Below are 26,421 nucleotides of genomic sequence, written 5' to 3'. Positions count from 1 at the left end.
TTTAAGTGTCAGCATACATGCTAGAAATTAAGCACTTGAAAACAAAATACTTTGGTGCTTTTTATAGATCTAATTCAAATTAACTAATTTAATTCACTTAACAGTAATTACTACATTTCAAGGGTGTTAAATCTCAACCTGAGATATAATATTATATATCATACTTTCACTACCAAGAGGATACTTTTCTGGTGTCTTTCAATGAAATAGCATGCATTTAAACAAAATTATGTACATCAAATAAGCTGTAATGCCATGAAAAACTTCAAAAAAAGTGAAATTAACCCATGTGGATTCACAATCAAGCATCAATTATTAGGCATATTTTCATTCTCCAGACTTTATTATAAGTCTAATATAAAGAGATTTTTTTGCTGAGCAGAAAGGCAGGATTTACAAGTGGCCCAAGGAAAAGATAAGCAATGAATAGTTCTGACCCTGGCTTCTCTGGCTTGATCAAGTGGGTCTGCAACCTGAGCCAAAGGGCGCAAATTCCTCCCCATTCAAAATTCTTCAATGGCATGGGGGAGGAAACAGTGAAAGGGGCAAACATGCAAATCCAACTGTCCTGAGATTTAGTATTCAACTAAAAATTTTAATTAGAGAGCTAAAAAAAAAAGTGAGGTCAAGACTGTGATTACGTTTCTGACTCATAGTTTAACCAATCTTAAAAAGAGAAGCTTTCTGTTTTTTGTTAAAACTGAAAAAGATTTATTCATTTATCTTTTTAAATGTATGGCTTATACTTAACTGTGTTAGGTACGCATCTCTTGTATCATTTAATCTATTTAAAGGAGTTGCTGAAAAGTGGAATTAGTTTCCAAGCACCAGTGTTGCCATATTGTAAGCAAAATGATGTGTTATAAAAATCTGAGCTTCAGAGAAAAGTTGATGGGATTCATTCCAAGCTTTACAACACATCAATGATCTATTAAGTATTTAAAGTGATATAACCTGTGTTGTCAGACTTCTGTTACAGACTGAATTAAAGATAAAGATAATTCATTTGAAAGAAAACATGTTAGGATAAAAAAAATTTAGTAGCTAGGAACATTCTAGTCTCTATCAATAATGACTTAGAGAACTGCTTACAAAGCTTAAGAAATCTTCATGAACAGATGAAGGCCAAAGTACAATTAATTTGAAATTTACAAGGAGTATTTATATAATATAGAATAAAACAATAAATATTTTAGCTATTAACAAACATAAAAGATTGTAAAATAGAAGCTACCTTTAAGATTAACAAAGGTAATAAATTTCAGTGGGGTTTGATTTTTAGGTGTCTTATAACAAAAGTTGGTAAAAATTAAGCATATTATTAATAGCACAATAAAATAACCTGATTCTCAGCAATACTAAAAATAGTTTAGTTTCTATACATGAAATCTTAAAACTATATAAGACTTAATGAGAATGACTGTGAGAAATCATTGCATTTAGTTCAGAAGTTTAAAAACATTTTTTTCATCATAATTATCCCCAAATTACGGGTAGAGGAGCACAATTAAACTTTGTAAAAAGAAAGTGAATAATACATGGGAAAATGAGTCTCTGCTCCATACAGTGTATGAAAGAATGTGAATTAATTGGAAAAATCTTATTAAGAAGTTTGCTAAAAGGAAGAAAATAGGAAGAACATACAGCAATCTGGAGAGCAAAACTCTTATTAAGTCTTTACACTTAGTATGTGATCAGTTAAAAAAATAGTTGAATAGATAAATTACTGAACCATAAGTTTTTCTCAGAGTAACCATTTTCTTAAAAGTTAATACTTGGATACAGCCATCTTGCTGATTTAAAACTCTAAGAATATCTATACAAAAACTCAGTTGAGAAAGAAATCCATTAAATTTCGGATAAGAAATATGAATATCAATAAGCTTAATTATGTCCTTTAGGCAAGCAGTTTATGTGTGTGAAAAAGTACCATTAGGATAAATGAAATTAAGATTGAAGATTGGTGAAATGTATACTAATTAATCTTACTTTGACAAGCACAGAAAACTACTGGTGGGGAAAAGGTCATTGGCAAGCAGAAATAAACAAAAACAAAGAACATAAAATAAGGGTGGAATGTACTTCATAAAGGATACTGGATTGTTGCTTATAGTTAAAGACACAAAGTTAAAAGAAAACAGGGTAGTTAACTAGTTAATATGACATCGATATCATACAGGACAACGGAGCCTTTCTTCTTCAAGGATGACTACAAATGGGCACAAGGGATCTTTTTGGGGTGATGAAATGTTCTGTATCATGATGGTGGTGGTGGTTACACAATGTGTAAAAACTCATCTCATTTTATACTTAACTTTGGTGAACTGTATCTATATAAATTATACCTCAATTAAGTTGACAAGGCAAAAAATAATTGACACGAGCTTAGTATCTTTTGAAAATTGTGACAATGATTTGGTGAAAGTGTTACTAAAAATACAGGGCTTGAAATAAAGACTAAAACTAAATCTGGATCATTAGAATTCTTAAATGACTTTCATGTATGCTACCTCAGTTGACCCCTACCCCACCCCTCAAAAAGAGAGACCAAAATTATTATTGGCACATTTTACCTATGAGAATACTGATGCTCCTTGGAAGCAACTAGCCAAAAGAAAGAACTCCACCAAGTGGCACAGCCAAACTCAAACCTTCCTTTCTGGTATTTTCTCCCTCATTCTACCACATGACATCTCCTTTGTAATAACTATGTACAAACACTGCTGGGTCCTTACGATCTGCCCAGCTCTGTGTTTAATGCTTTACATGTGTAATAACATTTAATCCTCATAATAACCCTATACAAAGAGGCTACGTTCTTGTCCCTTCCTTTCTAAGATACTGAAATACTGACAAGGTAACTTACTTGCCCTACAAACATAATAAACTGGGATTTGAACACTGATCTATTTGACCAGACTCTATACCACTGTATCTGATGAGGATTAAATAATTATTAATAGAGCAATAGGTATTAAATTATCACAATAGGTCTATTGAAGACAATATTTCATATCTTCCCCTTAGCTTACACTGAAGAATATACAAACTAAATATGTATACCTGAATACACAGGTAAAACCTCAGAATACAACAAACCATTAGCAGTAAAACAAAAACATCACAAAATTACGTCCAAGTCTCAGTTTATATAACTGATGTGTTAAACAATATTAAACCATACTGTATGCCATAAAATTATAATAATAAGACATAGTTCACTGTCATTAAAATTAAGCTATAATATTATGCAATACATTTTGTCTAATTTGACAGACAGCACATAGGAGATACCAATTTAATTTTCGACCACAAATATATACTATGAGTTACATACCATATATATAACTTACTCAAGATTTTATCGTGGCAAAGACTAGTTTACATTTTAGTTTATTTAGTCAACACATACTTGCTAGGCAGTTTATACAACAGAGCTCTAGTCTTCAAAACCCACTGAAAGTTAGGTATTTTCATTCCAATTTAAGGTTGATTATAGAAAGAAATATAAGACTAAAGCTACCAATTATCTATACAAGTTATTTGAGACCGCATTTCTAAACTGTCAAAATTTAGATATAGGAAGGGGGGCAATCATCAGATAATCTTCTAATTTATTGCCAGATAGAAGATAAGATTAATCCTGATGTATCAAAATACAACACAATCAACACTTTTGTTACTCAATTGATACTCTTCAAAAAGTCATTTCTACATGTACTCCCACTGATCTACAATTTGTTTTTTAACATATTACTGCTATCAATTTGTCTGATTATTAGAAAATGTTATCAAATTAGAGAAGAATACAAATAATTTGTTTCATATAGACTGTATGTTACAATGCCATACTACATATTTAAAGTAAAAATTTTCCAGTTTCATTAGTCAGAAATACCCTTACTTTACTTATTGAGGTTATACTTGGTTTAGAAATAAAAACTACAGTACATCATATTTTTAACTAGTAAATTTAATACCCAATACCAATAAAACTGCTCAGTTAAGATATACAAAACTATCTGCAATAGAAATTACATAATTTCTGAACAGGAAGATAATTCAAATTCAAACCCTTATTATGGTTTCTTGGTGTCAAAAGCAACAAAATTTACAACAAAGGACCTAGCATGTTGAGGGCAGGTAACAAAACAAGTTTTTAATTTCTTAAGAAACCCAAGAACTCTGAGATGCGTTAAAGATAGGTTAAAAGATTTTATGCTACACTTGTAAGTGGCTTGCAACTTACATATTTGTTTAAAAAAACAATTCTTCAATTTATCACCTTCATTTGCTGTGAATGGTCTTTTTAAAAAAGGAGAATCAAAAATAAGAGGGAAATATTTAAGAGTTACAGCAATACTACTTAAAATGAGGAGGAAAGACAATGTCTTAATTATGTACACAATTCACATTTTATGTTTAAACCAAATAAGACTATCACTTTAGAAGTATAAAAGGTCCTGAAGATGGATCACCATTTTCAGAAGGAAAGTACCCAGTATCTTTTAAAATAATTAAAGCCTGATAAAATTTTTATTTAAATACCTTTAAATGTGACTTTATGATTAAATAACTTGAAAGCATTTCACTTGGGATTCTTTCGAATTGGTCACCTGGGAAATTTATCTGGAAAACTTGGTAGTTTTAGGAACCATTTTCAAAATGTTAACATGCATAACTCACTAACAAATCAGCTATAACTGTTACATGATCACATTTTAAATTTCCAAGATTTCAATCTAAATATATGTATTTTTTTACAGTGACATTTATCAACAGCACCAAGGATAAAAATAATCATATGTATTCTGAGTTTGGAAAATGTTTTCATACTAAACTATAACAAAAGTGATATGGCTAATAAATTAATAATTAACTATTATGAAAAACCCTTAAACATGAGCACATTGTAGTAAATTAACTCTCATAACTGTGTAGCTAATTAATGTTAAAAACACAGAGACATGAACCCTGTCCTGTCAACTGAACTTCAATTTTTATATATTAAATATTAGCAATCTCCAAATATTTTTACATCCTATACTGTAATAATTACTCTTATTTCTTCTATTTCCATTATTCTTTGAAATGTTTTTGAGCAAAGTAATAAAAGGAACATAAAATATATAAAATCTTTGTAATACAGGCATTTGTATTCTCCATAAACATCAAACTAAAAATCAGAAATAGAAAGCGTAAGAAAACATCAATAGTTAAAAGGTAAATAAAGACTTCTAAACCAAATTAAAATACTATTGAAGACAACTAAGATAATAGCTAAATGATGGTCATTTTTGAAAAAACTTCTTCCATAAATTGTGAAGCAAATATTTATGTTAAAAATTCTTTGTATCCTAGTTGATGGCTAACACTCCCAAATATATAACTCAGCAAGAAAATATTATTATGCAAATGAGCTGTAGAGAGGGTAATAAGGAGAATGGATTCTATCCTTCCTCTGGACAAAACAAAGTTCAAATGATCATTTTATCTTATCAGTTGAGGTAATGACTTTAAAAATAAATGTAAAAATCTACATAAAGAAAAAGTTACATAATAACATCAACAGGTAGTTATTGAGTAATACTGCCCTTCTTCATAAAGGATCTAGTATTTAATTACCATGTGATTCATTTAAAAATATCATCACATATTAAGTCCTATTAAAAGATTACAATATTTCAGAAAGTTGACAGAGACCTTTCCAGGTAATTTAAACATGTTACTCTACAATCTAACTGTGAGTGCAGATTTTAAAAAATTTATTAATAATAATAAACTGATAAGAGTATTAATTATTAGCACTTACATAACTTGAAATAACCTGAGTAGGAAGCAGTACTTACATATCTGTATTAACCATCTATATTCTTCCTTCAGTTGAGAGACAAAATTCTGTTTTGCACTGTTTGCTTAAGTAAGAAATTTCTACAAATTTATACTATTTACAAACTATGTCATTATCAAAAATTTTAAGGAACATCTTAAAACGATGACAAAATTCACAAATATAACATTTATACCTGTTTGTTAAGTTTTAAAAAATACTGAATGCTATCAATGTTTCACTATTAACATGTGTCAAAATACATCTATTCATTACAAATCCATAAAAATACGATTATTTAAATCACCAGTTAATATCAGGAAGTCCAATGAAGACAGTCATTTTAAACCAATGGTCACATACCATGTTCAAACAGCAGTCTCATTATATTTATCAACAAGTCTGAAGATAGAGAAAGGACAGTACCTAAGTCTTGGGTTTATTTTTTAGGACTTGGTGACATTATAGAAACTGAATCAAAGTTTGACTGTATTGTTGCCAATAAATTTTAAACAGAATTATGTAACCAAAAATGTCCAGCTCTATTTTAAGAATACATTCATATATTCTCTTAATTTTCATAGCAACTTAATGCTTTTGATGTGCAGTTCTTTGCAGTCAATATTTTTAAAGGAGAAAAAAATATCCTGGGTGCTTTGGCATGAATTTTTAAATATTATTTTAAAGTAACTAAAATCATTTTTTTATTTCCCCATATACTCTTAAAAACAGGTTTCAGAATACTTTTTTAAAACTCCAGTAACACATGTACTTCTAAACAGTCCAAAAAACTCCACTCCATTATTTCATATATTTAAAATAATAATTAGATGCCACTGCAGTTAAACATTTAAAATTCCTAATTATCTATGATGCCTTTTCATTACAAAATAATATATATATAATGGGGAAAATCTAATTTATAATTATACATAAAATCTAGTATGCTTTCAAAAATGCCCATACAGTAAAAATGGCAGCTAAGAAATAATTTTTTAAATGTCTTAAAAACTTTTATGTAATCGTCATGAAACACAATCTGATTTTGTAAAGTGATGCTCACATGATACCTGCACACATCATTATGGCCATCAAATTGTTACTTGCAGTTGCATTGCTGAAATCAGTGGAATTCTGCCTTCCTCAAAATAATTATTCATGAGTTACATGCAATTTATATGTTACCAATATAAAACAGAAATCCCTTCACCTAGGCATCAAAGTCAAGAAGAAACAAAACCAGAAACAATAACAAAGAAACTGATTCAAAATAATTTTCCCTGGAGAAAAATAAATATATTTTAAAACACAAATACTGTAATCATTAAAAAAGACTCTTAAATATCACTTTTTAATTTTAAATTTAAAGATTATTACTGCCCTGATTTTTCTTACATCACAAAAATACTAATACTTGAGTTTTATTGACTTTTACATACTTTTTCCTAAGAATATATCTAGGCTGTTCTTATGAACAATACACATATATTTGAGACATTTTTTAAATCACATATATCATTTTAATACTCTTCTTTAGTAAATACATGATGTGTAACAGAAGATTAAAGTAAGTCTAATATGAATAATCTATGTTGTACTCTAGAAACTGTTCACTATTTATTTAAAAAAAAAAAAAAAAACTTTTTCAGCAATACAGCATTTCTTAATTTGGTAGATATAGAAATGCTTATCAACATATAACCATGAAATAGCTTAAAACTGGATGACTCATTGTTCTAAACAATATCAGTTAATAAAATGTCTAATAATTGAATATATTAAAAGGTAAACATAGAAAACCAATTGTAACAAGGTGTGATAAGACAAAGAAGAAAAGGGCTATTTTTTTCATTCATCTATAAAACAAATTTATGAGATTGTAAAGAACAATTTAACAACCTAAAGAAGGTTCAAAGAGGGGAAAGCCAGAGCCTGAGAGAAAATGGATTTGTCAATGATTTCAGTCATTCTGTGTAGGGAGGAGAAAAGCAGAAAATGTGGCTTCATTCTGACATATAAAATAGGAGGCATAAAATCCAGTAGCCTGTCTGTGGACTTCTATTTATGTATTTAAACCCTGTTTCAATTCACAGATTATGCTGATCCTTCCACATGTAAACAGCCAATAATGATAGCCAGGCCTTTAGGAAAGGAAAACACACCACACAGCAAGGTCAGGAAGCTACCAAGCACAGGACAACAGATCAAAACAAAATGGTTTCATATGTTTCTATTGTTTATATACTTAATTTGAAGATGATATTCCTTAGGGAGAAAAAGAGGTTGTAAATTATTACCAGGAACATGCAACATACTATCAATCAAAACATAATTTTTTGCAAATACACTATTTCCTGCATATATCTATGTTAGTGAACCTGTAGGACTGATATCCATGCATTCAATTCTTTTTAACTCAGATGTCAAGCTAAAATAAACCTTTTTAGTCTTAAATCCCTTTACTTCGAATAATTCTTTACAGATCATTTATATTTCTCCAACTTCTTTGGATTAAATAATCAAGCCTGCAAACTTGTAGATAACTTTTTTTACTATGAAGAGAAGAGTGAAAGGGGAAGACCTATTCATTTTCTTGTTTCCGGATAAAATTTCGAAAATGAGAAGAAAAGACATCATATTTGGTATTTAAGCATCTTTTAAAATTACAACACAATATAAGCAACGGTGGAAATTTGTCCCAAGTAGCCAACTAGTACATTTTAAACACACAAACTAGAGCCGCCACTGGCCACATGTTTTTTTTGAGTTCAGTCTCTTAAAGAGACAGTATCCTTGGATCTATGCCCTACACGGAGCACGTTTCTAAAATGTTTGATTACCAAAAATCCTCTCCTGCATTTCTTCATATCCATACTAGATCAACAATGTCCGACTTTATTTTACTGTGAAATCAAATTATTTTAACTTGAATCTACAAATGACTACAGGCAAATATAAAATAATTGGAGAAGCTACCGTGATTAGAGGCGTCTAAAGTAAGGGTACCTAGAGATTCTTATAGTAAAAAATTGGCGGTTTTTTTTTTTTAACTTAGTATGATCACCGTTTCTTAATTCATTTCCCACTCATTTCCCAGACACAAACCACATAATATTGTAACCAGTTAACACCTGAAGCTACACTACGAAAATTTCGCTGTGCAAAGAGGGGAAATTACTGAAGTCAACCAGCACCCAGAACTGAAATTTCAAAGATTTGATTTTCTGTTTAGGAAAAGACACGCAGGAAAAAGCCCATGCACATACCCTAAAAACTGCAATCACTCGTGATTTTAAAGAAGATTTTGAAGGACACACTATTATAAGTCAGTTGACAAAACTACCGGTCAGCTCCTCCACAGAGAAACAAGTAAAGACGGGAAGCAAAAAACAAACAAAAAAACCACAGTCTGGCTTACTTGGTGTACAAATACATCGACTGGAATATCCAAGGGGCTTCCCTCTCGGCTTATCATGGAGATGAATCCAAATCCCATTCGCACGTTGAACCACTTGCAGTGGCCAGTTCCGTGCAAAACCTGGGATTCGTCCTCTGCCTGCTCTGGCAGCTTCCCGGGCTCTTCTCCACCACCTTTGCCTGCCCCGCCTGAGTAGAACAGGACAAAAAAGTCAGTTAGTCAGTAGTCCCAAACAGTTCATTGAAGGGGCGGGGGGGGGGGGGGGGGGGGGCACTGCTTGGGAGTGGGGATCGGGGAGCGGAAATGGGGGGGGGAGTTACTAAATGGCTGATTCCTTTTTTTCTGCAGAAAATAAATTAAAGGGTTAAAGGGGGAAGCGGAGGAGGGAGGAAGCCACAATGTTCTATCGATCACAACTTCCACGTTTCTGTACATACGTGTACTTTTTCATTAAACTGTTTTTCAGCCATATATTACAGTACAGCATGCGATACTTTACTTGCACATTGCTGATTTAACATTGATCTCATTTATAAAAAGAAATTTTCAGCGAAACTAATTCTTTCCGGCATGCACGAGGAGGAAAGAAATCGTGAAGATGATTAGAACTAGTTAATGCACATGCGGCAGCATTGAATCCAGGGTTATTTGCAATGTGCATTCCCCTCCCCCCCAATAACTTTCAATTAAAGTTGGGGTGGAATGGGGGAGGGGGCAGGTGTATAAAAGTTTTCTCGGGCTCACTAACTGAAACTGCGCTTAATCACACTCAAACAATTCAAACAATAGCCCCCTGAAAGCTTTTCAAGTTGTGAATCAGTGTGGGCGGTACAAAACATTTTTGGAGATCTATAACAATAGGTTGCAGAAAGCCCCACTGCGCGACGGGGGGTGGGGGTATTGCTCAGTATTGGGGTAAAAAGGGGAAAGGGGGGACGGGCAAAGAAGGGTGGGAGAGGGGGAGGGGGAGAAGGAAGAGAGAAAATCACAGTAAAACAATAGAAAAGAAAATTAACCTTCGGCCATGTTGCCCCACGGGCCCTCTGCTCCAAACTCGTGAGATGAAAACTTTCCCTTTGGAACGGAGTGGTCTTCTGCATCAATCTAACATCTTGATTTTGTGCGATCACAAATTTAGCTCGCATGGTCTAATGTGCTTTCCCTCTTTTGATTTTTTTTTCCCTTCTCTCTCCAGTTTCTGGCCCCCTGAGCACACGTGACTTTGTCAATTACATGCTTTCTTGCTACTAATTTCACCTCGGATCCTTAAGGGGCTGGCAAGAGGAAGAGATAACCAATCGCCATTTCATCTATGCTGACATCAAAATAATTTATGAATGAACACGAAAAACTCAAACATGTTATCTTAAAGACAATTTGGGACGCTTCTTTACGATAAATCAGAATGCCGATTTCGTGCTTTTACTTAAACACAATGGAGGGTCCTTGTGAATCGTCGATTTAGAGAAACGGCACAGTCATATATGTGCACACGCGTGCCTTACACACAAGCCTGTCTAAATAATCTCATTTAGGGGGGAAAAGCCATTTAAATAAAGCAACCGATGTTATGCTCCCCTCCACCCCCCAAGAATTCAACTGATCGGTAACAACAAACCTGCTTAGGATGCAAATTTCACATTTAATTCAATTCTTAGAGGAAAATATGTAATTTACAAAGGATCTAATTGAACCTAATTACACATCCATGAAACTTTATATAATGGTAATCTACACTCACTGTAAGAGAAATGCACACAAGTACCTGATTGTGCCCTGAAATATTTTTCAAATTTAAAATAAAATCCTACCGGAAAAATCGCTATCACCTTCATGCAGTCAAATAGTGTTTAGGTTTACCGTTTCGGAACATTTTGGAGGGGGTTGGTAAGGAATTGTACTTCACAGGTTTCTCCGCCATCTCTTTCCGGGGGAGGAGATGTGATTAATGACTTCCTAAATAACAGCCCAGTTTTCCAGCCTAACATAGAGTGAACCTCAATCAGTGGCGATTGTTCCCCAAGAGCAAGGCGACGTATGTATAGGCAGGGAGGGGGAGGGGAGCGCCAGGCAGGCGAGGTGAAGAGGAGCCAGAGAAAGAGGTGGGGGAGAAACAGCAGGCGAGGGTGGGGGGAAGGGTGAAAAAGAGGGGCCAGTGGGAGGAAAAAGGTAAATTCACATCTTATTGACTGGACCCTGACATTTTAAAAGTGCACTACCAGTGGATACAAGAGTTGAATAAACGAAAATTTAATAATGGATTAGGCTCCTACCGTCCCTTCCACAGCCAGCACCCCAGTTTCAAAATGCTTATCCTTTTACCTTTCAGATTGTTACAAACGATTGCTGATTACTAGATGCTGACACCAATATTGCCTCCCTCATCGACTACTACAGTAAATACTACAGATCAACTGGAAATGCTTGATTTCCTTTAGAATATAAAATAACACCGGTTTGAAACATTTAAACGCACCACCACCCTTTCCCCACCCCACCCCCCATTTTCTTAAACAAGCAGTTTACCGAGAAACTGTACAGATACCACTTCCCTTCGGCAAAGCTACCGAGTTTACCCTCCCCCACCAAACCCGCAATCCACCTCCCCCCCCCCCCAACACACTCCTAACTCTTAACACTGTTTCACACAAACTAAAACGTAGGGATTCTGAGTCCAAAAGCTTTGGAAAACCCACAGAATCCACCTATTTACACCTCCTCCCCATATTAAACAATGAAATGGACAATTATACTAATTAGTTCAGATCTGAAATAAATGGATGTATATAAATGTTATTTTCAGCTGTTTGTGGTAAAAGGCTTCATTGGAGACTGATGAATTTGAAAAGATTTTTCGTCTGTTTCTTTCTTTTGTTGTTTCTCAAGAAAAGGAGCAAAGCTATCTCATTTTATTTACTTTGGTGGAGAGGGGGAGATAACCATGTGCCAGCTGGTAGGGAGCAAAGAAAAAGTATAAAAATGCAAATTATTTTGCAAGAGTCCCAAAAGCTTTTAGCTCTTAAAAAAAAAATTGCTAACAAAACACTTATTTGGCATCACTTTATTAGAAATCAACTGATTACACTGACCTATAATGAAATAACTTTAACAATGGTACTCCAGGTTAAATGTTTTGAATAATAGGAAATACAAAAATTAATTTAAATCAATTGTGGGGGTTTTAATATTTTAAATGAATCACTTTTAAAAATCAACATCTGATAATAGAAATAACATGAAAAGTATTAACACAAATTGAGGAAATGTCACTATTTATGTAAAATTATCATAAAATTCACAGGCAGTGTAATTTAGTCACTTACACACATCTGATAAACAATATTTTGTTTGTTTTTAATCAGAAAATGGCCTAATCAGCATAAACTCAGAAACATGTAGGTGGGTTCTGAATTCTTATTTGTTCAATATGATGAAATTCAAACCTATAAATACATAGATGAAAAGTGGGAAATACCATAAGTGAGCCACATTGGATGATATGCGTTATGAGATTCAGTTTAGCCGGAATGGGGGCCTCCAGTATTAGTGGAATTAAGGTAGGGTTCACTGGACTGGTCACTGGTGTCAGAGGTTATCGACTCATTCATTTCCTGAGAGGGACATCGGCCTTTCAAGTCGCGTAGAAAGCTTTTTCCAACCGGGAACTTTGAGAAATCCTCTAACATTCATTCACAGAGAATTTAAGGCAAATGCATTTACATACCTGGGGGAGGGAGGGGGAGTGTGGAGAGTAAAAGAAAGGAGAGGAGGGGAGAGGAGAGGGAGAAGCAGGGAAGGGAATGGGTAGGGAGGGAAGAGAAAGGAGACAGTGACATAGAAAATACCAGTTTCCATTTCAGGGATATGGCACTGTCTTTGAAAATAGACTCATCTTTTCCTGCTCCCTGCCCTCAATCTTTTGAGCCTAAGGCCCTTGTTTAAAACTAACCATAATCTTTTTAAGCTCATAGAGTTCTTTCACCTAAAATGGTCCCTTGAATCTCCTAGAACGCTTTCCAATTTGTCACCTTCCTGAAGTCTTCTGGTTTTAATTTTTGTCTCATTTCCTACTTGTTTTTAGTGCCAGAAAGACCTGTGCTTGACTCAAAACTCATGTTTTATACTTGTGGAAGCCAAATGTTTCAGTAGCTTGATTTATCATACTTCTTTCAAAATGTCTTTAAAATGAGTTCAAGTAGCTACAAAGAATCCTCAATGCACTAGGGGTAAAAAAAAAAAAAAAAGGAAATAACCTATTAAACCCCGTTGGTTATCACAATCTAAAATTTCTACAGTTATGAAACGAAATACACAATTTTTTCTTTCTTTTAAAAATTCCAACAGTACAATGCAAGGAGCCGAAAAAGGTTCCAGAGCCCACCGTTGTTGTTTTCAAGTAAAAGCAATGAGTGACTTCTATACAGCTGAAACAATGCTTCGGTTCTTCTTAAAACTAGGAGGGGCTGCGGCACCATGGCGAGCGGCTCCACCCGTGCTCCCCTCCCGGCAAATGAGGCCGGGGTCTGCAGCCCGCTCTGCCCTCGCAGCCGCGGAGCTTCACGCGCAGCCCCGCGCCCCAAGGTCGCCGAGACCCCCAGGTCAGCGGATCTGCCCCTTCCCTCCACCGCCCGCCCTTGCCACTTCCTCTCCCCTTTCTCTCTTCAGTCACCTTTTCCTTTATTCACCACATCACCACCTCAGTTCTAGAAGTTGAGCCCTTCCAAGAAGGGTGAGGATTTTTCACTAGTTAGGGTACTTTCACATTTGTCATTTTGTCCCAACCAAATGAACACCGAACAAAAGGAACCCTTGCCTCCACTGGGATGGAGGCAACGTTTGGCACAATCTGCTACCTTCACTGCATTTCCAGACATATATCATTTATAATCTGATCTCTTCATTTGTGATATGTCAAAGTCTCCGCAATCAGAAAAGTGAAGTCGGGGGGTGGGGGGCGGTTATCAGAAGCGGCCAAGAAAAGGAGCACCCCACCCCCTACTCCCCGACCAGGCCATGCCTAAAATGGAGCTGTCTTCAGACCCCTGGCGCCGCCGTCCTTTCGGGAAGCCACGAAAACGTCACCGTGCGCCTTTGGAGGGTCAAGAAAAGCCGTCTGTGGGGAAGACGGTGGGGGGCAAAGGGAGTGGAGGGCGACCAGGGGCGATTTTAGGGAACCCCTTCTCTGGCCGCGGCGTGAGGTTTCCCGCGCAAAAGCTGCGGACCCGCACGTCGGGCAAACTGTTGCCGATCCCTCCCACTGCGTTTCAGTAAACTCCTTTACCCGCAAGTAACTTTCTTGAAATTCTTACAATACGGAGTCAAATGAAAGGAGTGCCTCTGCTGTTGATCTTACAACAGAGGCACTTTAGAATATGGGGGCTATTTGTTTTTTTTTCCCCAAAGGGCACAATTCCGTTCTCATTTAATTTCCTTATCTGAAAGCAAAATGCTCTGTCTTAACACACTTGTTCCGATTTGGTAATTTTTACACAGCTATAAAAACCTCTTAAAATTTTTCCTTAAATATTTTAACATATTTCCCCAGGTATAATTAAATAAAATTACAGAAATACAGAAAACAATAGCATTTTAAGTTTGCCAGACAAATTGCCTCTATAGTTCAAGCATTGAACAACAATGCTTGAAAACAACCATTTGCAAACGTTTTCTTCATTTTGGTTAGTTAAGTATTTAGAACAACAAAAGTATTTCAGAAAGGGGATATTATTTTAACACCATCCTTTTATAAAAGTTTATTTTTTAAAACGAATAGCAAAAAATCAGTTAGCATACTTCAACTGAAACAAAAAAATAAAAATTTTATCACTCCTCCCAAATATTTTCTGAATTGTCCTGAACAAACACTTGACTATGTAATTTTAATTATGACAGCAGTATGTTAGAGAAATCATTTAGTAATAAGCATTTAGAAATCATTTAGTAATAAGCATTTAGTTATTTTACCTTGCCCAGAATAGCACAAAATGAAGGTTGTGTTTTATTTGAAACGAGTCCCATGTTTTTCACCTGTACTACTTGAACAGTTATGCTTCATAATTTAAAGATCTTTTGCAATAAATATTGAGTCTACAGAAATGACACTAAATAATGTAAACATACAATTTTTTCCCCTCTGAAAGCAATGAATCAAAGTTTATTCTTTAAAACTTATCTCATCAAAACAAATAATTAAGAGTAGGGGCTGTTTCCTAGGTATTTCCTTTAATGTCTTCATTTTCAGTTTATTTAGGGGAAAAGGATAGGTAGGAGGAAAATGGAAAGGGAAAACACACTACAAGAGTAAAAGATGAGGCAAATGAGAAGAAATCTTCAGGCTTTAAAGATGTCTGTGTGAGAGGATAATCTGTGGAGAAAAAGCATCCAGCTACAAACTGGAGGCCAGAGTTCTGGTCCCATTTAATGACCTTGTGACCTTGGATCATTAAGCTTCTCCAGCCCTCAGTTTCCTTACCTGCAAATTGAGGACCTTGGAGCAGTTGACATTCAAGTCTTAGGCATAAATGTAATCTCTGACAATAATCTTTATTTTGGGGAAAGTGCAACCTCTCCCTGGCCAAACCCTTTTTAATCACAAGGAAACACAGACATGAAACTTTATTGCACTCACTTAACACATTGGTGTTAACATTACTTCCAGCAGAAGAGAAAAGGGCCTCTGGACTGCCTCCAGCATGCCCCCAGAGGAAAACCACAATCCAGAGTAAGGGGAAACTAGTTGGTAAATTAATATATTGTGGCAACTTTTCAGAATCTTCTTTTTCATGGTACTCTTTAAAGCATCACCTCTATGTCAAAGGATTCACTCTAGAAAAAAAGTAAAGTGCTGTCAAAAGACAATGCCAATCAGTGGTCTACTCACTAAACCTTTTGATCCCTAATGCTTTCCTCTCTCTACCTACAATCCTGTATTTGATAAGCTTAATACTAGACTAATATCTTTTTACTTGTACTTATAAATGCTCATGAACTCTGTCATCTTATAGCTTTTAAGAGTTTTGATAGCATTAGTCAAGAGAAGAGCCAAGACATTAAATCCACAAGAGCAGAAGCCAGAATAATACATTATCGCATGCGTGAGTGCTCAGGGGCTGAGTGGGTCCAACTCTTTGCAACCCCATGGACTGAAGCCCACCAGGCTCCTCTGTCCATGGAATTTTCCAGGCAAGAAAACTGGGTTGCCATTTCCTCCTCCAGGGGATCTTTCCCACCCAGGGATCAAACCCCCATCTCCTGTGTCTTCTGCATGGCAGGTAGATTGTTTTACTGCTGAACCAAGGGGGAAGCCTGGCAATACACTGTTACTAATAAAACCATTTGGAAAGAAGAGTGCTGTCAGTTTTCAGTTAGTTTCAGTAATACAAGAGAATATTTATACATCAAAAACCTAGGTTTTAAAGTACACCTAAACAAATGAAAGGGTATATATATTTTTGAAGTGTTAGGTTTAAGATGTTAAAAGTTCACATGATACATTTTGTATTAATAGTATGTTAGTTGCTTAGACATGTCCACTCTTCACAGCTCCATGGACTGTAGCCCACCAGGCTCCTCTGTACAAGGAATTCTCCAGGCAAGAATACTGGAGTGGGTAGCCATTCCCTTCTCCAGGGGAATCTTCCTGACCCAGGGATCAAACCAGGTCTCCTGCATTGCAGGAGGAATTTTTACTATCTGAGCCTCCATAGAAGCCTATCAATAATATAATGAGCAACTAATTTGATACAAACTGGTGAAAAGCAAAATAAATGGGACTGTCCTAGATTAGGAAAATTCTCTAATCTCCTGAAAAAATGGCTAATATAGGACTATTTATCTTATAGTAAATTATTTAAAAACAGCAGCAAGTCTCTATCGTTAATTTAACAAATACTTGTGAGGCCTCTTTTCAAAATGAACTTACAAAAGGACTTACAAAAATGAACAAGCCAAAACTACTTTTTATTCAGGTCCATAAGCATGTAAATATTATCTATTTTGCCTGAGACAGGGAAAAAGCAATCACAAAATTCAATACTGCTAAAATTAGGAGGAAAAAGTTAATTAGAAGATTTCACCCTTACAATTCTGGTGGGAGTACTAGTTTATAAATGAAGTGATCCGGAGTACAGTAGAATATATGGTGCCCATCTTGCCACAGTGGAGAATTTCTGAGAGCTGTCACATTTTCTCATATGCCTCCAGTGATCTTTTTTTAATAAATGTTAGTTAAGTAAAAATGTAATTGAAAAAAAGACTAACCTGGGGCTGATGAAACCTGGTTGAATGACCTCATTGTCTTCTGAAGAACCTAAAATCAGAGAGCTCAAGTCAGTACTACATTAATTGCTCATTTAATTGACTCTTCTTCAGCCTAATGGCTCATTAGAAAGCAGTAAAATGCTTAGGTTTTGACTCTGTGAAGCGACCTGTAAACTTTTCTCTTTTTACAATGTAAGACTCACCTAGCAAAATTAGATAACCAATTGGCATAAACTTGCCTTTCATTCCAATTCAAGGACAGTATTTTAAAAAAACGTTCTAAAACCTATTAAGATGTAGTCAAAGATTCAGATTTCAGAAACGATGCAGTTTAAAAAATTTTTAATATTTAATTTTACACTGCAATTCAAGAATCCCATTCTTTTTTAATCACAGTTAACAATGAACCCAACCCACAATATTGTGTTCCTTGATGAACTTATTTGACTATTCTCTTCAGACATCTTTTAGAAGATAAATCATGAGACTCTAATTGTGACACTACACCACTGATTCTGGGTCTATTACATATAAATAATTTTGAAGAAAAATTAACTTTAATGGTGGTAAATTTAATCACTGAATAAATTTAACTAAAGGAATCTAATGTGCATTAACACAGATTTTAAAGAAAAAAGTTCTTTTTAAAAAAATGAGTAAGTAATGATTTTCAAATATATCCACTGGCAGATGTCACGGTACAATAAAACTTGCAATAAAGAGGTCACCCAGTAATGAAATACAACAACTGCAACAAAAACTCCTGATGACCACTGAATTGTTATTTTTATCTTCAGGTCAGAGTTATTATGGCTTGCAAAATAGATTAGTTTGAATATGCATCCACTCACCTGCTACTACCAGGATGTCATTCCCATCTTAACTTTTATACTCTATATCTACTAAATCAATTCACAAAAAATAAATCATGTGTAAATTCTCAAGTCACAATCTCATTTTTTTCTCAAAGCAAAATGGAGGGTTTTCCCAAATTCAGAGTTCTATTGAATGTTGACACAAGATTTTTCTTACAAAGGATGACAACCCCACTGAGTAAGATTTGAAAATAGAGGCAGAATGTGAACAAAAGGCACGTGAACCTCTGTATATTAAATCCTTCAGTTATCCTCTGTTTACAACCAAAATACAGAGATACTGACAGATCCTAATGTTAACAAAATTCATTATCAAAACTTACTGAAGTTCTTTTCCTTTACATTGAGCCTATATTAATTTTACACATTTGGTTTATGTGAGGGTGTATTTAAATATTATACATAAATTTCAGCAAAACCTAGCTCATATTTTTCTAATATCCCACAGCCCAGGCTTAATTTTCTCTGCTTATATTTACAAAAAAGTTCAAAATAACATATTCAAAAGCTGTGAGAAAAACAGAAAATGTTTTCAAAAATTATTTTTTCAAATAATTCAGGTGCAAAATTACCATAAATGACAGATCTAATAAACTAAACATCAAATAGTATAAGAATTAGCTAAATAACATCATTCAATTTTAAGATTTCTAACTAAGAGCTTTCTGGGTTTAATGAAATCCAGTCAATCTGAATGATAAAGATGTTCAGATTTTTCACTATTCAAACTTACATGTGATGTTTTCAGTTATTGATAGTTTTAAGGTTATCATCCTTTTCAAAGGAAAAGGTGGAATTATTTCAAAGATATCAATATATTCCAATGATGTTAAATAATGATTTAAAAATTTTCAAAAACAAAAGAGTTGGAAGAGAAAGTACAATTGTTTAAATACGAATATTAAAATCTACCTATATGAACAACTATGATAGGAATGATAGATTAATGTTATATAAAATATTCATAACATTAAATGTTCATATTCTTACTATAGGTGACTATTTTTTGAAAAGAAATAATAATGATAAATAATGAAAACAATTCTTTAATGGCAATGAAATATTCCCAAAACAGCTTTTTGTAATTTTATACATAGGCATTTTTATTTATTATAATGCATTTATCTGCCCCTTCACTAGAATAATCCCTAATTATCATTTACACCTCCACTTGGCCCTCTTTTTCTCACTGTTCCATACTGAGTACAATGCCTCTACCATCCAGCACTGTACTATAGTTAACTCTAAGTGCTCAAGAAGATGCTGTTCGCTCTCTATGCTCTATGGTGGGAAGGAGAGTGTATATTTAGCTCATCATTGTAATCCTAACATTCTTTAGTGTTTAATACATTTTTTTTAATTAATCAATGACAATGAACTTCTGAACCTGGGTTGACTATCTCTAGGATGCCTTTTATGAATTAAATGGACATATAAACCAATTTTTCTTAAAAACTATCTTTTCTTTAAGAGAATGTGATACACAATCATTGATTATTGCAAAAAAAAATATGCACATATAAAGTGACTTCAATAATTTTATTTTAAATATACCATAGACTTACCAATATAAAATCGCCTAATTTAACACCATTCATTACAAACACTTGATTTCATATTTCCTCATAGTAAAATATGTAAAATAATATTCTCAAGTACATTACATAATGTTGTTAATCCACTATTGTAACTATTCATTGTAAAAGAAAACGATTACTACTATGCATTATACACTATAATTTATTTAAACTGACAAGTTGTTAAGCCCAGAGAATTGAGTAATAATAAATAAAATACTGCTACATATTATTGAGAACTTTATTTAAATTCAATTTACATCATGTTAGCTTTTACTTCTAATATTAATAAAATGCAACAGTAACTTCAGGTTGGCAAAGAATGGTTTAGTAATCAAGAATATTCACCATAATAAAAGCAAATTTATTTCATTATTCTCATCACCATAATTTCTCAACATCTACAAAAAGTTAACAAATTTTTGTTTCTTATCTTAGTATTTTCAAAATAATGTAAGCATAAAGTACATTATAGTACTTCATGCATGGCTTATAAATATTCACTGTATATTCACTTCATGCATGGCTTATAAAAAATTACAGTCTATTCACAGTATGTCTCAATCTGTCTTTGTAAAGCAAAGTAGGCAGGAATGTGACTTTCCTTGCTTAGAAGAACAGTGAGTTGGGGGTAAAGTTTTGAAATGATTACTTAAAGTCACACAGCAAACCTAGTACAAACACCAGAGTGAACACAGTACAAACATCAGAGTAATACCTAAAGCACAGTATTTATTTACACTTACTATAACTTAAATATAGCAGATACACATATGAAATAAAACATTACATGTGGAAGTTCAACGCTGACACTAATGTGTGCACTTTATGAAGAATATTTTCTTAAACTGTCCTGTAAAGGAATGTTTCATAAGTAGGAAATGTTTCAGTGTAATTATTATTTTTATGAATTAGTCAATAGACTAAATTCAAATGCCACCTAAGCAAAATCAGGGCAAATTATTGTGTAATTTAACTCAACATCCTACTGTAACTTCAGAAAAAACTGAAAATGCTACACCTTCAACTATACACAGATACAGAAAATTTAAAGAAATAACCTATTTGAAACTGAAGTTAAGACAAATATTTACTTGTGACTTTATGTAATTGTTTTCCTGTTAAAACAGGAAACCTCACTGAACTATTTTGAAATTATCTTTAGAGAATGGAAAAAAAAATCAGTATCACTTTAGAAAACATTTCAAAATTATATTTTTTATATTTATGAAGCAAAAATTACTTTTTATAATATATTTTAAAAAGTTAACCTTAGAGGCTAGTACGTGTCATACTGCTACTCGATCAGAGATGAATTTAACTTTCTTGACCATTTTACATATTGAAATTTTATTGATTTCACATAAAATATGGGCAGCTCTAGTCTTCTCTGCAACTACTGTAGTGAAAGATAATATATAATAGAAAATAAAAAATGTCAAAGAGTAATCATTTAAGTCAACTGGCATATTGTCAAGATTGTTTAAAGGTACCAACCATAGTACAAATAATTGGTAAACACAATTCTTTAGCTTAAATGTGAATGTTGTAGCACAACTAAGCCATGGCACAGTTGGGTTTGCTAATGCAAATAGTTTGTATTTTCTACCATATCAAACAACAGTTTTATATAATAAAGCTCACAGGTGAGTCATTTGTTGAGGTCATATTGAATAGGAGGAAAAAATTAGTGGTTTTAAATTTAAAAGAGTCAAAATAATGGCAGAAGTCCCATCTTTAAGAAGCTGATCACATGTATTTTGATGGCTTACCATAACTTTAAGACAAAACTTTAAAATAACTTCATTTTTTTTTTTTTTTTTTTAGATAGGTAAGAAGCGGATTTATTTAGAGAAACATACTCCACGGACAGTGTGGCATCTCAGAAGGCGAGAGCAGCCCCAGGGCATGGGGCTGTCAGTTTTTATAGGAGTGGGTAATTTCAAGGGCTAATGAGTGGGAGGAGTATTCCAGCTAGGGGAGCTTCTTGATATGATAAACAAAACTGATTCTAAGTAAACCGAATATTTCTACATAAGTACAATATTAACAAGAAAATTTTATTTGATATACATTAAGTTTTGATATACATTAATGATTAAAATTTTATATCACAAGAGATTAACAACTAAATGAAAACTTAGTGCACTTGAAATAGTTTCAATAAACACTTTATAAAGATCAAGAGATGTTTTAAAGGCTGCTCACTTTTACATCACAGCCAGTGACCAAATAGTGTAATAAATGTAATTTTTTTTAATCAGGATTTTAACTAGCAAAGAAGATTATAGCAAAAATGTAATGCAAAAAAGACAAAACATAATTTATACATGTCTTCTAAAATTTTTAATCTATAAAAAAGTAAATTTTGTTTTTAACTTATACAGTATAAGTTATTTAGCTGAAATGTTTTTGTAGTGCCTGAAAGAAATGTTACATAAAAGAACTGTTTGAAAAATATAAATATAGTATTTTGGCTCTCATATTCCCCAATAAGAAATATTGATTTGAAAATTTATAAAAAACTTAAAACATGTTTTCCCACCAATAGAACTGGCCATTCAATGCTAAGTCCTTTTTCCTATATAATTAGGCTTTTGTTCAGCCATGAAAAAACTAGAAACTGATTGCTTGAAATGAGCTGCATGCCCTTTGTCCTGGTTTGTCACCTTTGACCCTCAATTTGATGATCCTGCATGTCAACCCATTCTATTTTTAGGAAAATAATGTCAAAGTTCTATGCCTAAAATAGTACTTTTTACTGAAATATTAAACACATTACAACATTCCTTTCAGGTAATTTCTATAATGGTTTCATATTAGTGTTATTTTCACACAATACAGAACACAATAATATTGTTAGAGGTGACAGCCTGGTGTTTATCTTGCTTCAAACAATAGAAAATTCCCACAAAATGCTAACTCAAGATTATTATAATTTCAAATTTATATTTTTCTCTTTATTTAAAAATGCATATATGATTATTATTTCTAGTAGAACTTATTTCATGAGTCATTTAATTTTATTATTTTGGTAACCACATGTTTTGATGTCAGTTGTCATAGTGCCACTTTGACAGTGATACAAAACCAAGTCAAAAATTGCAAATATCAAATTCATACTGAAGTTTACAGTTGTGTTCCCTAGAATTGGACAGTTTTTGAGAAAACTCACGGGTCTCTTAAATTGGTTTTAAAATCTTGTCTTCATCTGTAAGTGGCAACTTGCAAAGAAAGAGAAAACCTCTAGCACTGATCCCATTGATTTTACTGACAGTACCTAAAATCAATGTTATATTAATATACTTCAGAGATGAAATTTCTCTATCATAATTTTTGGTTGATTTTAATGATTACCAAATTTCATCAGGGTAAAAAGAATATATAAAAAATTATGTATGAGATATATATTATATTTTCTTACAGTGATGATGCTATTTGAACATCTACACAATTTCTGTGTGCAGCTTTCAGTCAGATTTAGCAATGGCCAACATGGCTGTCTTGGTTCAGCACTATGGTCAGCGACTTCATAGAGAGTCACTGTCAGAGAAATCCAACACATTGTACACGTTTATACTGGCTAAGTTTCTCAAACCAATATGATTCTATACTCCATACATTCCTAGATATGAGCATATAAATCAATTTTAGGTATTGTAATGTAAAGAATTTTTAGGTATGTGTGACAAAGTAGAAATTCTTTACTATGTGGTTCATCAAAAACAGTTCAAAAACAACACTTATAATCCACACAGTTCCTTCAAAAGACAAGAAAATCAAGTACAGGCTCTAAAGCAATTAAACATAAAACCTTAGAAGTATTTATGACTACAGATTTTTAAAAGAAAATAATATTCTATTAAAAATTACCAAATAAGAAAACTCTTTAGTTGACCAAAATTTTGTATAGTCCCTTTCATAATCAATAGCTTAATTACTTCTGAACTGATTCATCTCTAAATCTCCATTTTCCTTTTTCTCCAATCAGTTCCACTATGGATTAAGATAAATGTTAACAGATCATTTCCTGACTCGCGCTTCCTAATAAGATCCCCAAAACTGGCAGTTTTGAATAGCATTTTGTTTAAAGAAACGTCAACTCTATACCTGAAGACTGTCATGAAGACCATTATCTGAAAACATGCATACAAGATTTATTTAATAACTTATTTTTCTCTTAATTATGATTTGTAAATTACAATAGCAGTGTGTTATAAATACAAAAAAGTTACATGATTAGATACCAAACATTATCAAACTATTAGGTAAGATCTGCTTAATCTCTTTGTTCAGCGTAAACAGGAAAAAAAAACGCTTATATCCACTGTATTTATTAAAATTCTAGTGTTTGTTTTTTTAATTTACATGTACAACACACTTTAAGTCATTCTGAAGATTAATTCTGAATACTACCAAACTAAAACTTAATCTATTTCGCTTACACAGAAATATAGTTCACTTCATTTACCCCCATTAATACAATTTTTAATCTAAATCCTGATTAACTTCACAAATTTTTCATTGTTTCTGAAAGAAATTTGGCACAGACATATAATAAGACACTCTACAATTTGACAAGGATTAATGGGGCTTGATCGCTGAATTATTTGGTTCCAGATCTATTGAGGAGCATCAATAAACAGTTCTAATAACCAACATGAACTACGAATTGATTCATATCCTTAAATTCTCTTCGATATTTTAATATCAAGCAATGATTAGCTGATCCTATTTGTAAAATGGGAAAGTCAAGTAAAGCATTTTATTCATTTTTAGTACCTTCCCCTCCCCAGCAAGTACTAGAAAGAGGCCTATGTCAATTTAATTCTTAAAGCTCTTTAGGAAATTTGAGCACACTGGATTGCCCTATTTCACACATTCAGAGAGAAAGAATAATGGGAAGCAAGAGCTGTCCCCCAAATGAACAAGAATCTATTTAATCACTAATCTAAATGGAACAGTATTACCTATTGTGTTGTTAATTTATAATATGACTTCTCTATTACGTTAGTGCAAACCCATAACAGAAAAAAACTAATGGCATAAATTCCATAATAATTAAATTTGTATTTTGAAAATCACACAAATTGGCATAAATTTCCAGTAGTTCAATTTAAAATTTTGAAGTTTCCCTGAAGTCCTTAAAAAATTAAACTGTGATGTTTCATAAGTTATTGTTGGACTTTAAAATGTCCTTTACCATCAGATGCATTTTAAAAAGCGTTACAGCATTATCACCTAACTAAATACGCTAATAATCTGAACAAAAAAATGAAAGGATTTTTTTAATCCGAGTAAATATCATTTTGTCATACTTTTCTAAGGATGGTGTTAAATGTTTTAAATTCATTCTAACATCAGTTGCCATGTGTAATTTTAACTTCCACAATATTTTGACCAAGAAATTAAAAACTGCAATAAAACACGAGTCTATATTTTCCCTTGCGTTAACAGCTATAGGGATAAAAATCCTCAATGGAGAATTTAGTTCTATGAGCAGTAATAATACTTGATAACGTTAATATCCTGTGGATGAAAACAAATCCACAGAGAGATCAGAAAGGAACTCAAGGAAACACAGGAACCTAAGATTTCAGTCTGTGTTACATGAAACAATTCAAAATGGCGGACTATTACTTACATTTAAAAATTTTCCGCAATGAGGGCACTAAATACATACTGCAAGATGTTACTCGAAAACACTCAATATTTGCCAACGTGTAGTTTAAAAAAAAAAGTTTTGGGAGTACAAATCCTCGTAAGGCACCCGCATTCAGTGTTCCAGTCAGTAGTCAGTTACTGTTCCTGCGAATGTATCGATTCTTCTTTGGCTTTTTTCTTTTTCAAAAGCAACCTAGATCCAAGTGCGTTTTTCTCTGTTCTCCTCAAATCCTTAATTTTAATTCATGAATTTACATTACCAATCCCGAAGCAAAAAGGATCCCCGACGCCTGCGGCTACAAAGCAGCTCCGCAGCGGAGTGCGCGAAGGGCAGGAGCGGACGCCCCCTGGCGGCGCAGCCCCGCGGGCCCGAGGCGCCCGAACCGGCCGCCAGGACTCCAGCCCGCGCCGCACCATCGCACCCCGAGTGGCCCGCACCCACTCCCGACCCGGCCCGCCAGCTCCAGCGGCCCGGCGGCAAACCGCTACGGTGAGACCTGGCTGCCGCGTAGGCAATCCCGCGCCGGCACACAGCGCCGACCCAGCGGCTCGGAGCTGGGAGAGAAAGGTGTGAACCCGGAAGTACATCGCCTGCCCGCATCTCGGTGGGAACACGGGGGCAATAAATCAGGGCCGGCGAAGGCAGGACACCGCTCCGGCTTCCGAACAACAACTTGCTGCGAGACCTGTTACTTCCCCACCTGGCCCCATTCTTCCCCCTCCCTGGCGCTCACGCCTCCTCCCTTCTCCCGGCTGCGCCGCACCGAGCTCCCCTCGACGTTGCTCACGTGCCAGACC

General features: G+C 34.0%; 1 protein-coding gene across 2 annotated transcripts in view; it reads right to left on the bottom strand.

The window, feature by feature from the left end:
* LIN28B (lin-28 homolog B) overlaps positions 1 to 26,112 on the bottom strand; it is a 144,288-nt gene extending 118,176 nt beyond the window's left edge. Inside the window, exons 1-3 of one of the 2 annotated variants that reach the window (XM_025294654.3) lie at positions 25,604 to 26,112; positions 17,508 to 17,556; positions 9,249 to 9,436 (exon numbers count right to left, since the gene is read on the bottom strand). In XM_025294654.3, the coding sequence (XP_025150439.2) occupies positions 9,249 to 9,436; positions 17,508 to 17,541 (222 nt within the window). In that variant the 5' untranslated portion in view covers positions 17,542 to 17,556; positions 25,604 to 26,112. Of the gene's footprint in view, positions 1 to 9,248; positions 9,437 to 15,790; positions 16,074 to 17,507; positions 17,557 to 25,603 lie in introns of those variants that run through there. The other variant, XR_003111983.2, reaches the window with a different exon arrangement.
* Between the last annotated feature and the right edge of the window lie 309 nt (positions 26,113 to 26,421).

This window comes from Bubalus bubalis, chromosome 10 (genome assembly GCF_019923935.1).
Source record: "Bubalus bubalis isolate 160015118507 breed Murrah chromosome 10, NDDB_SH_1, whole genome shotgun sequence".
Classification (NCBI taxonomy): Eukaryota; Metazoa; Chordata; class Mammalia; order Artiodactyla; family Bovidae; genus Bubalus; species Bubalus bubalis.
The sequence above is the reverse complement of the archived record's forward strand: the minus strand, read 5'-3'. Positions and strand labels throughout refer to the sequence as shown.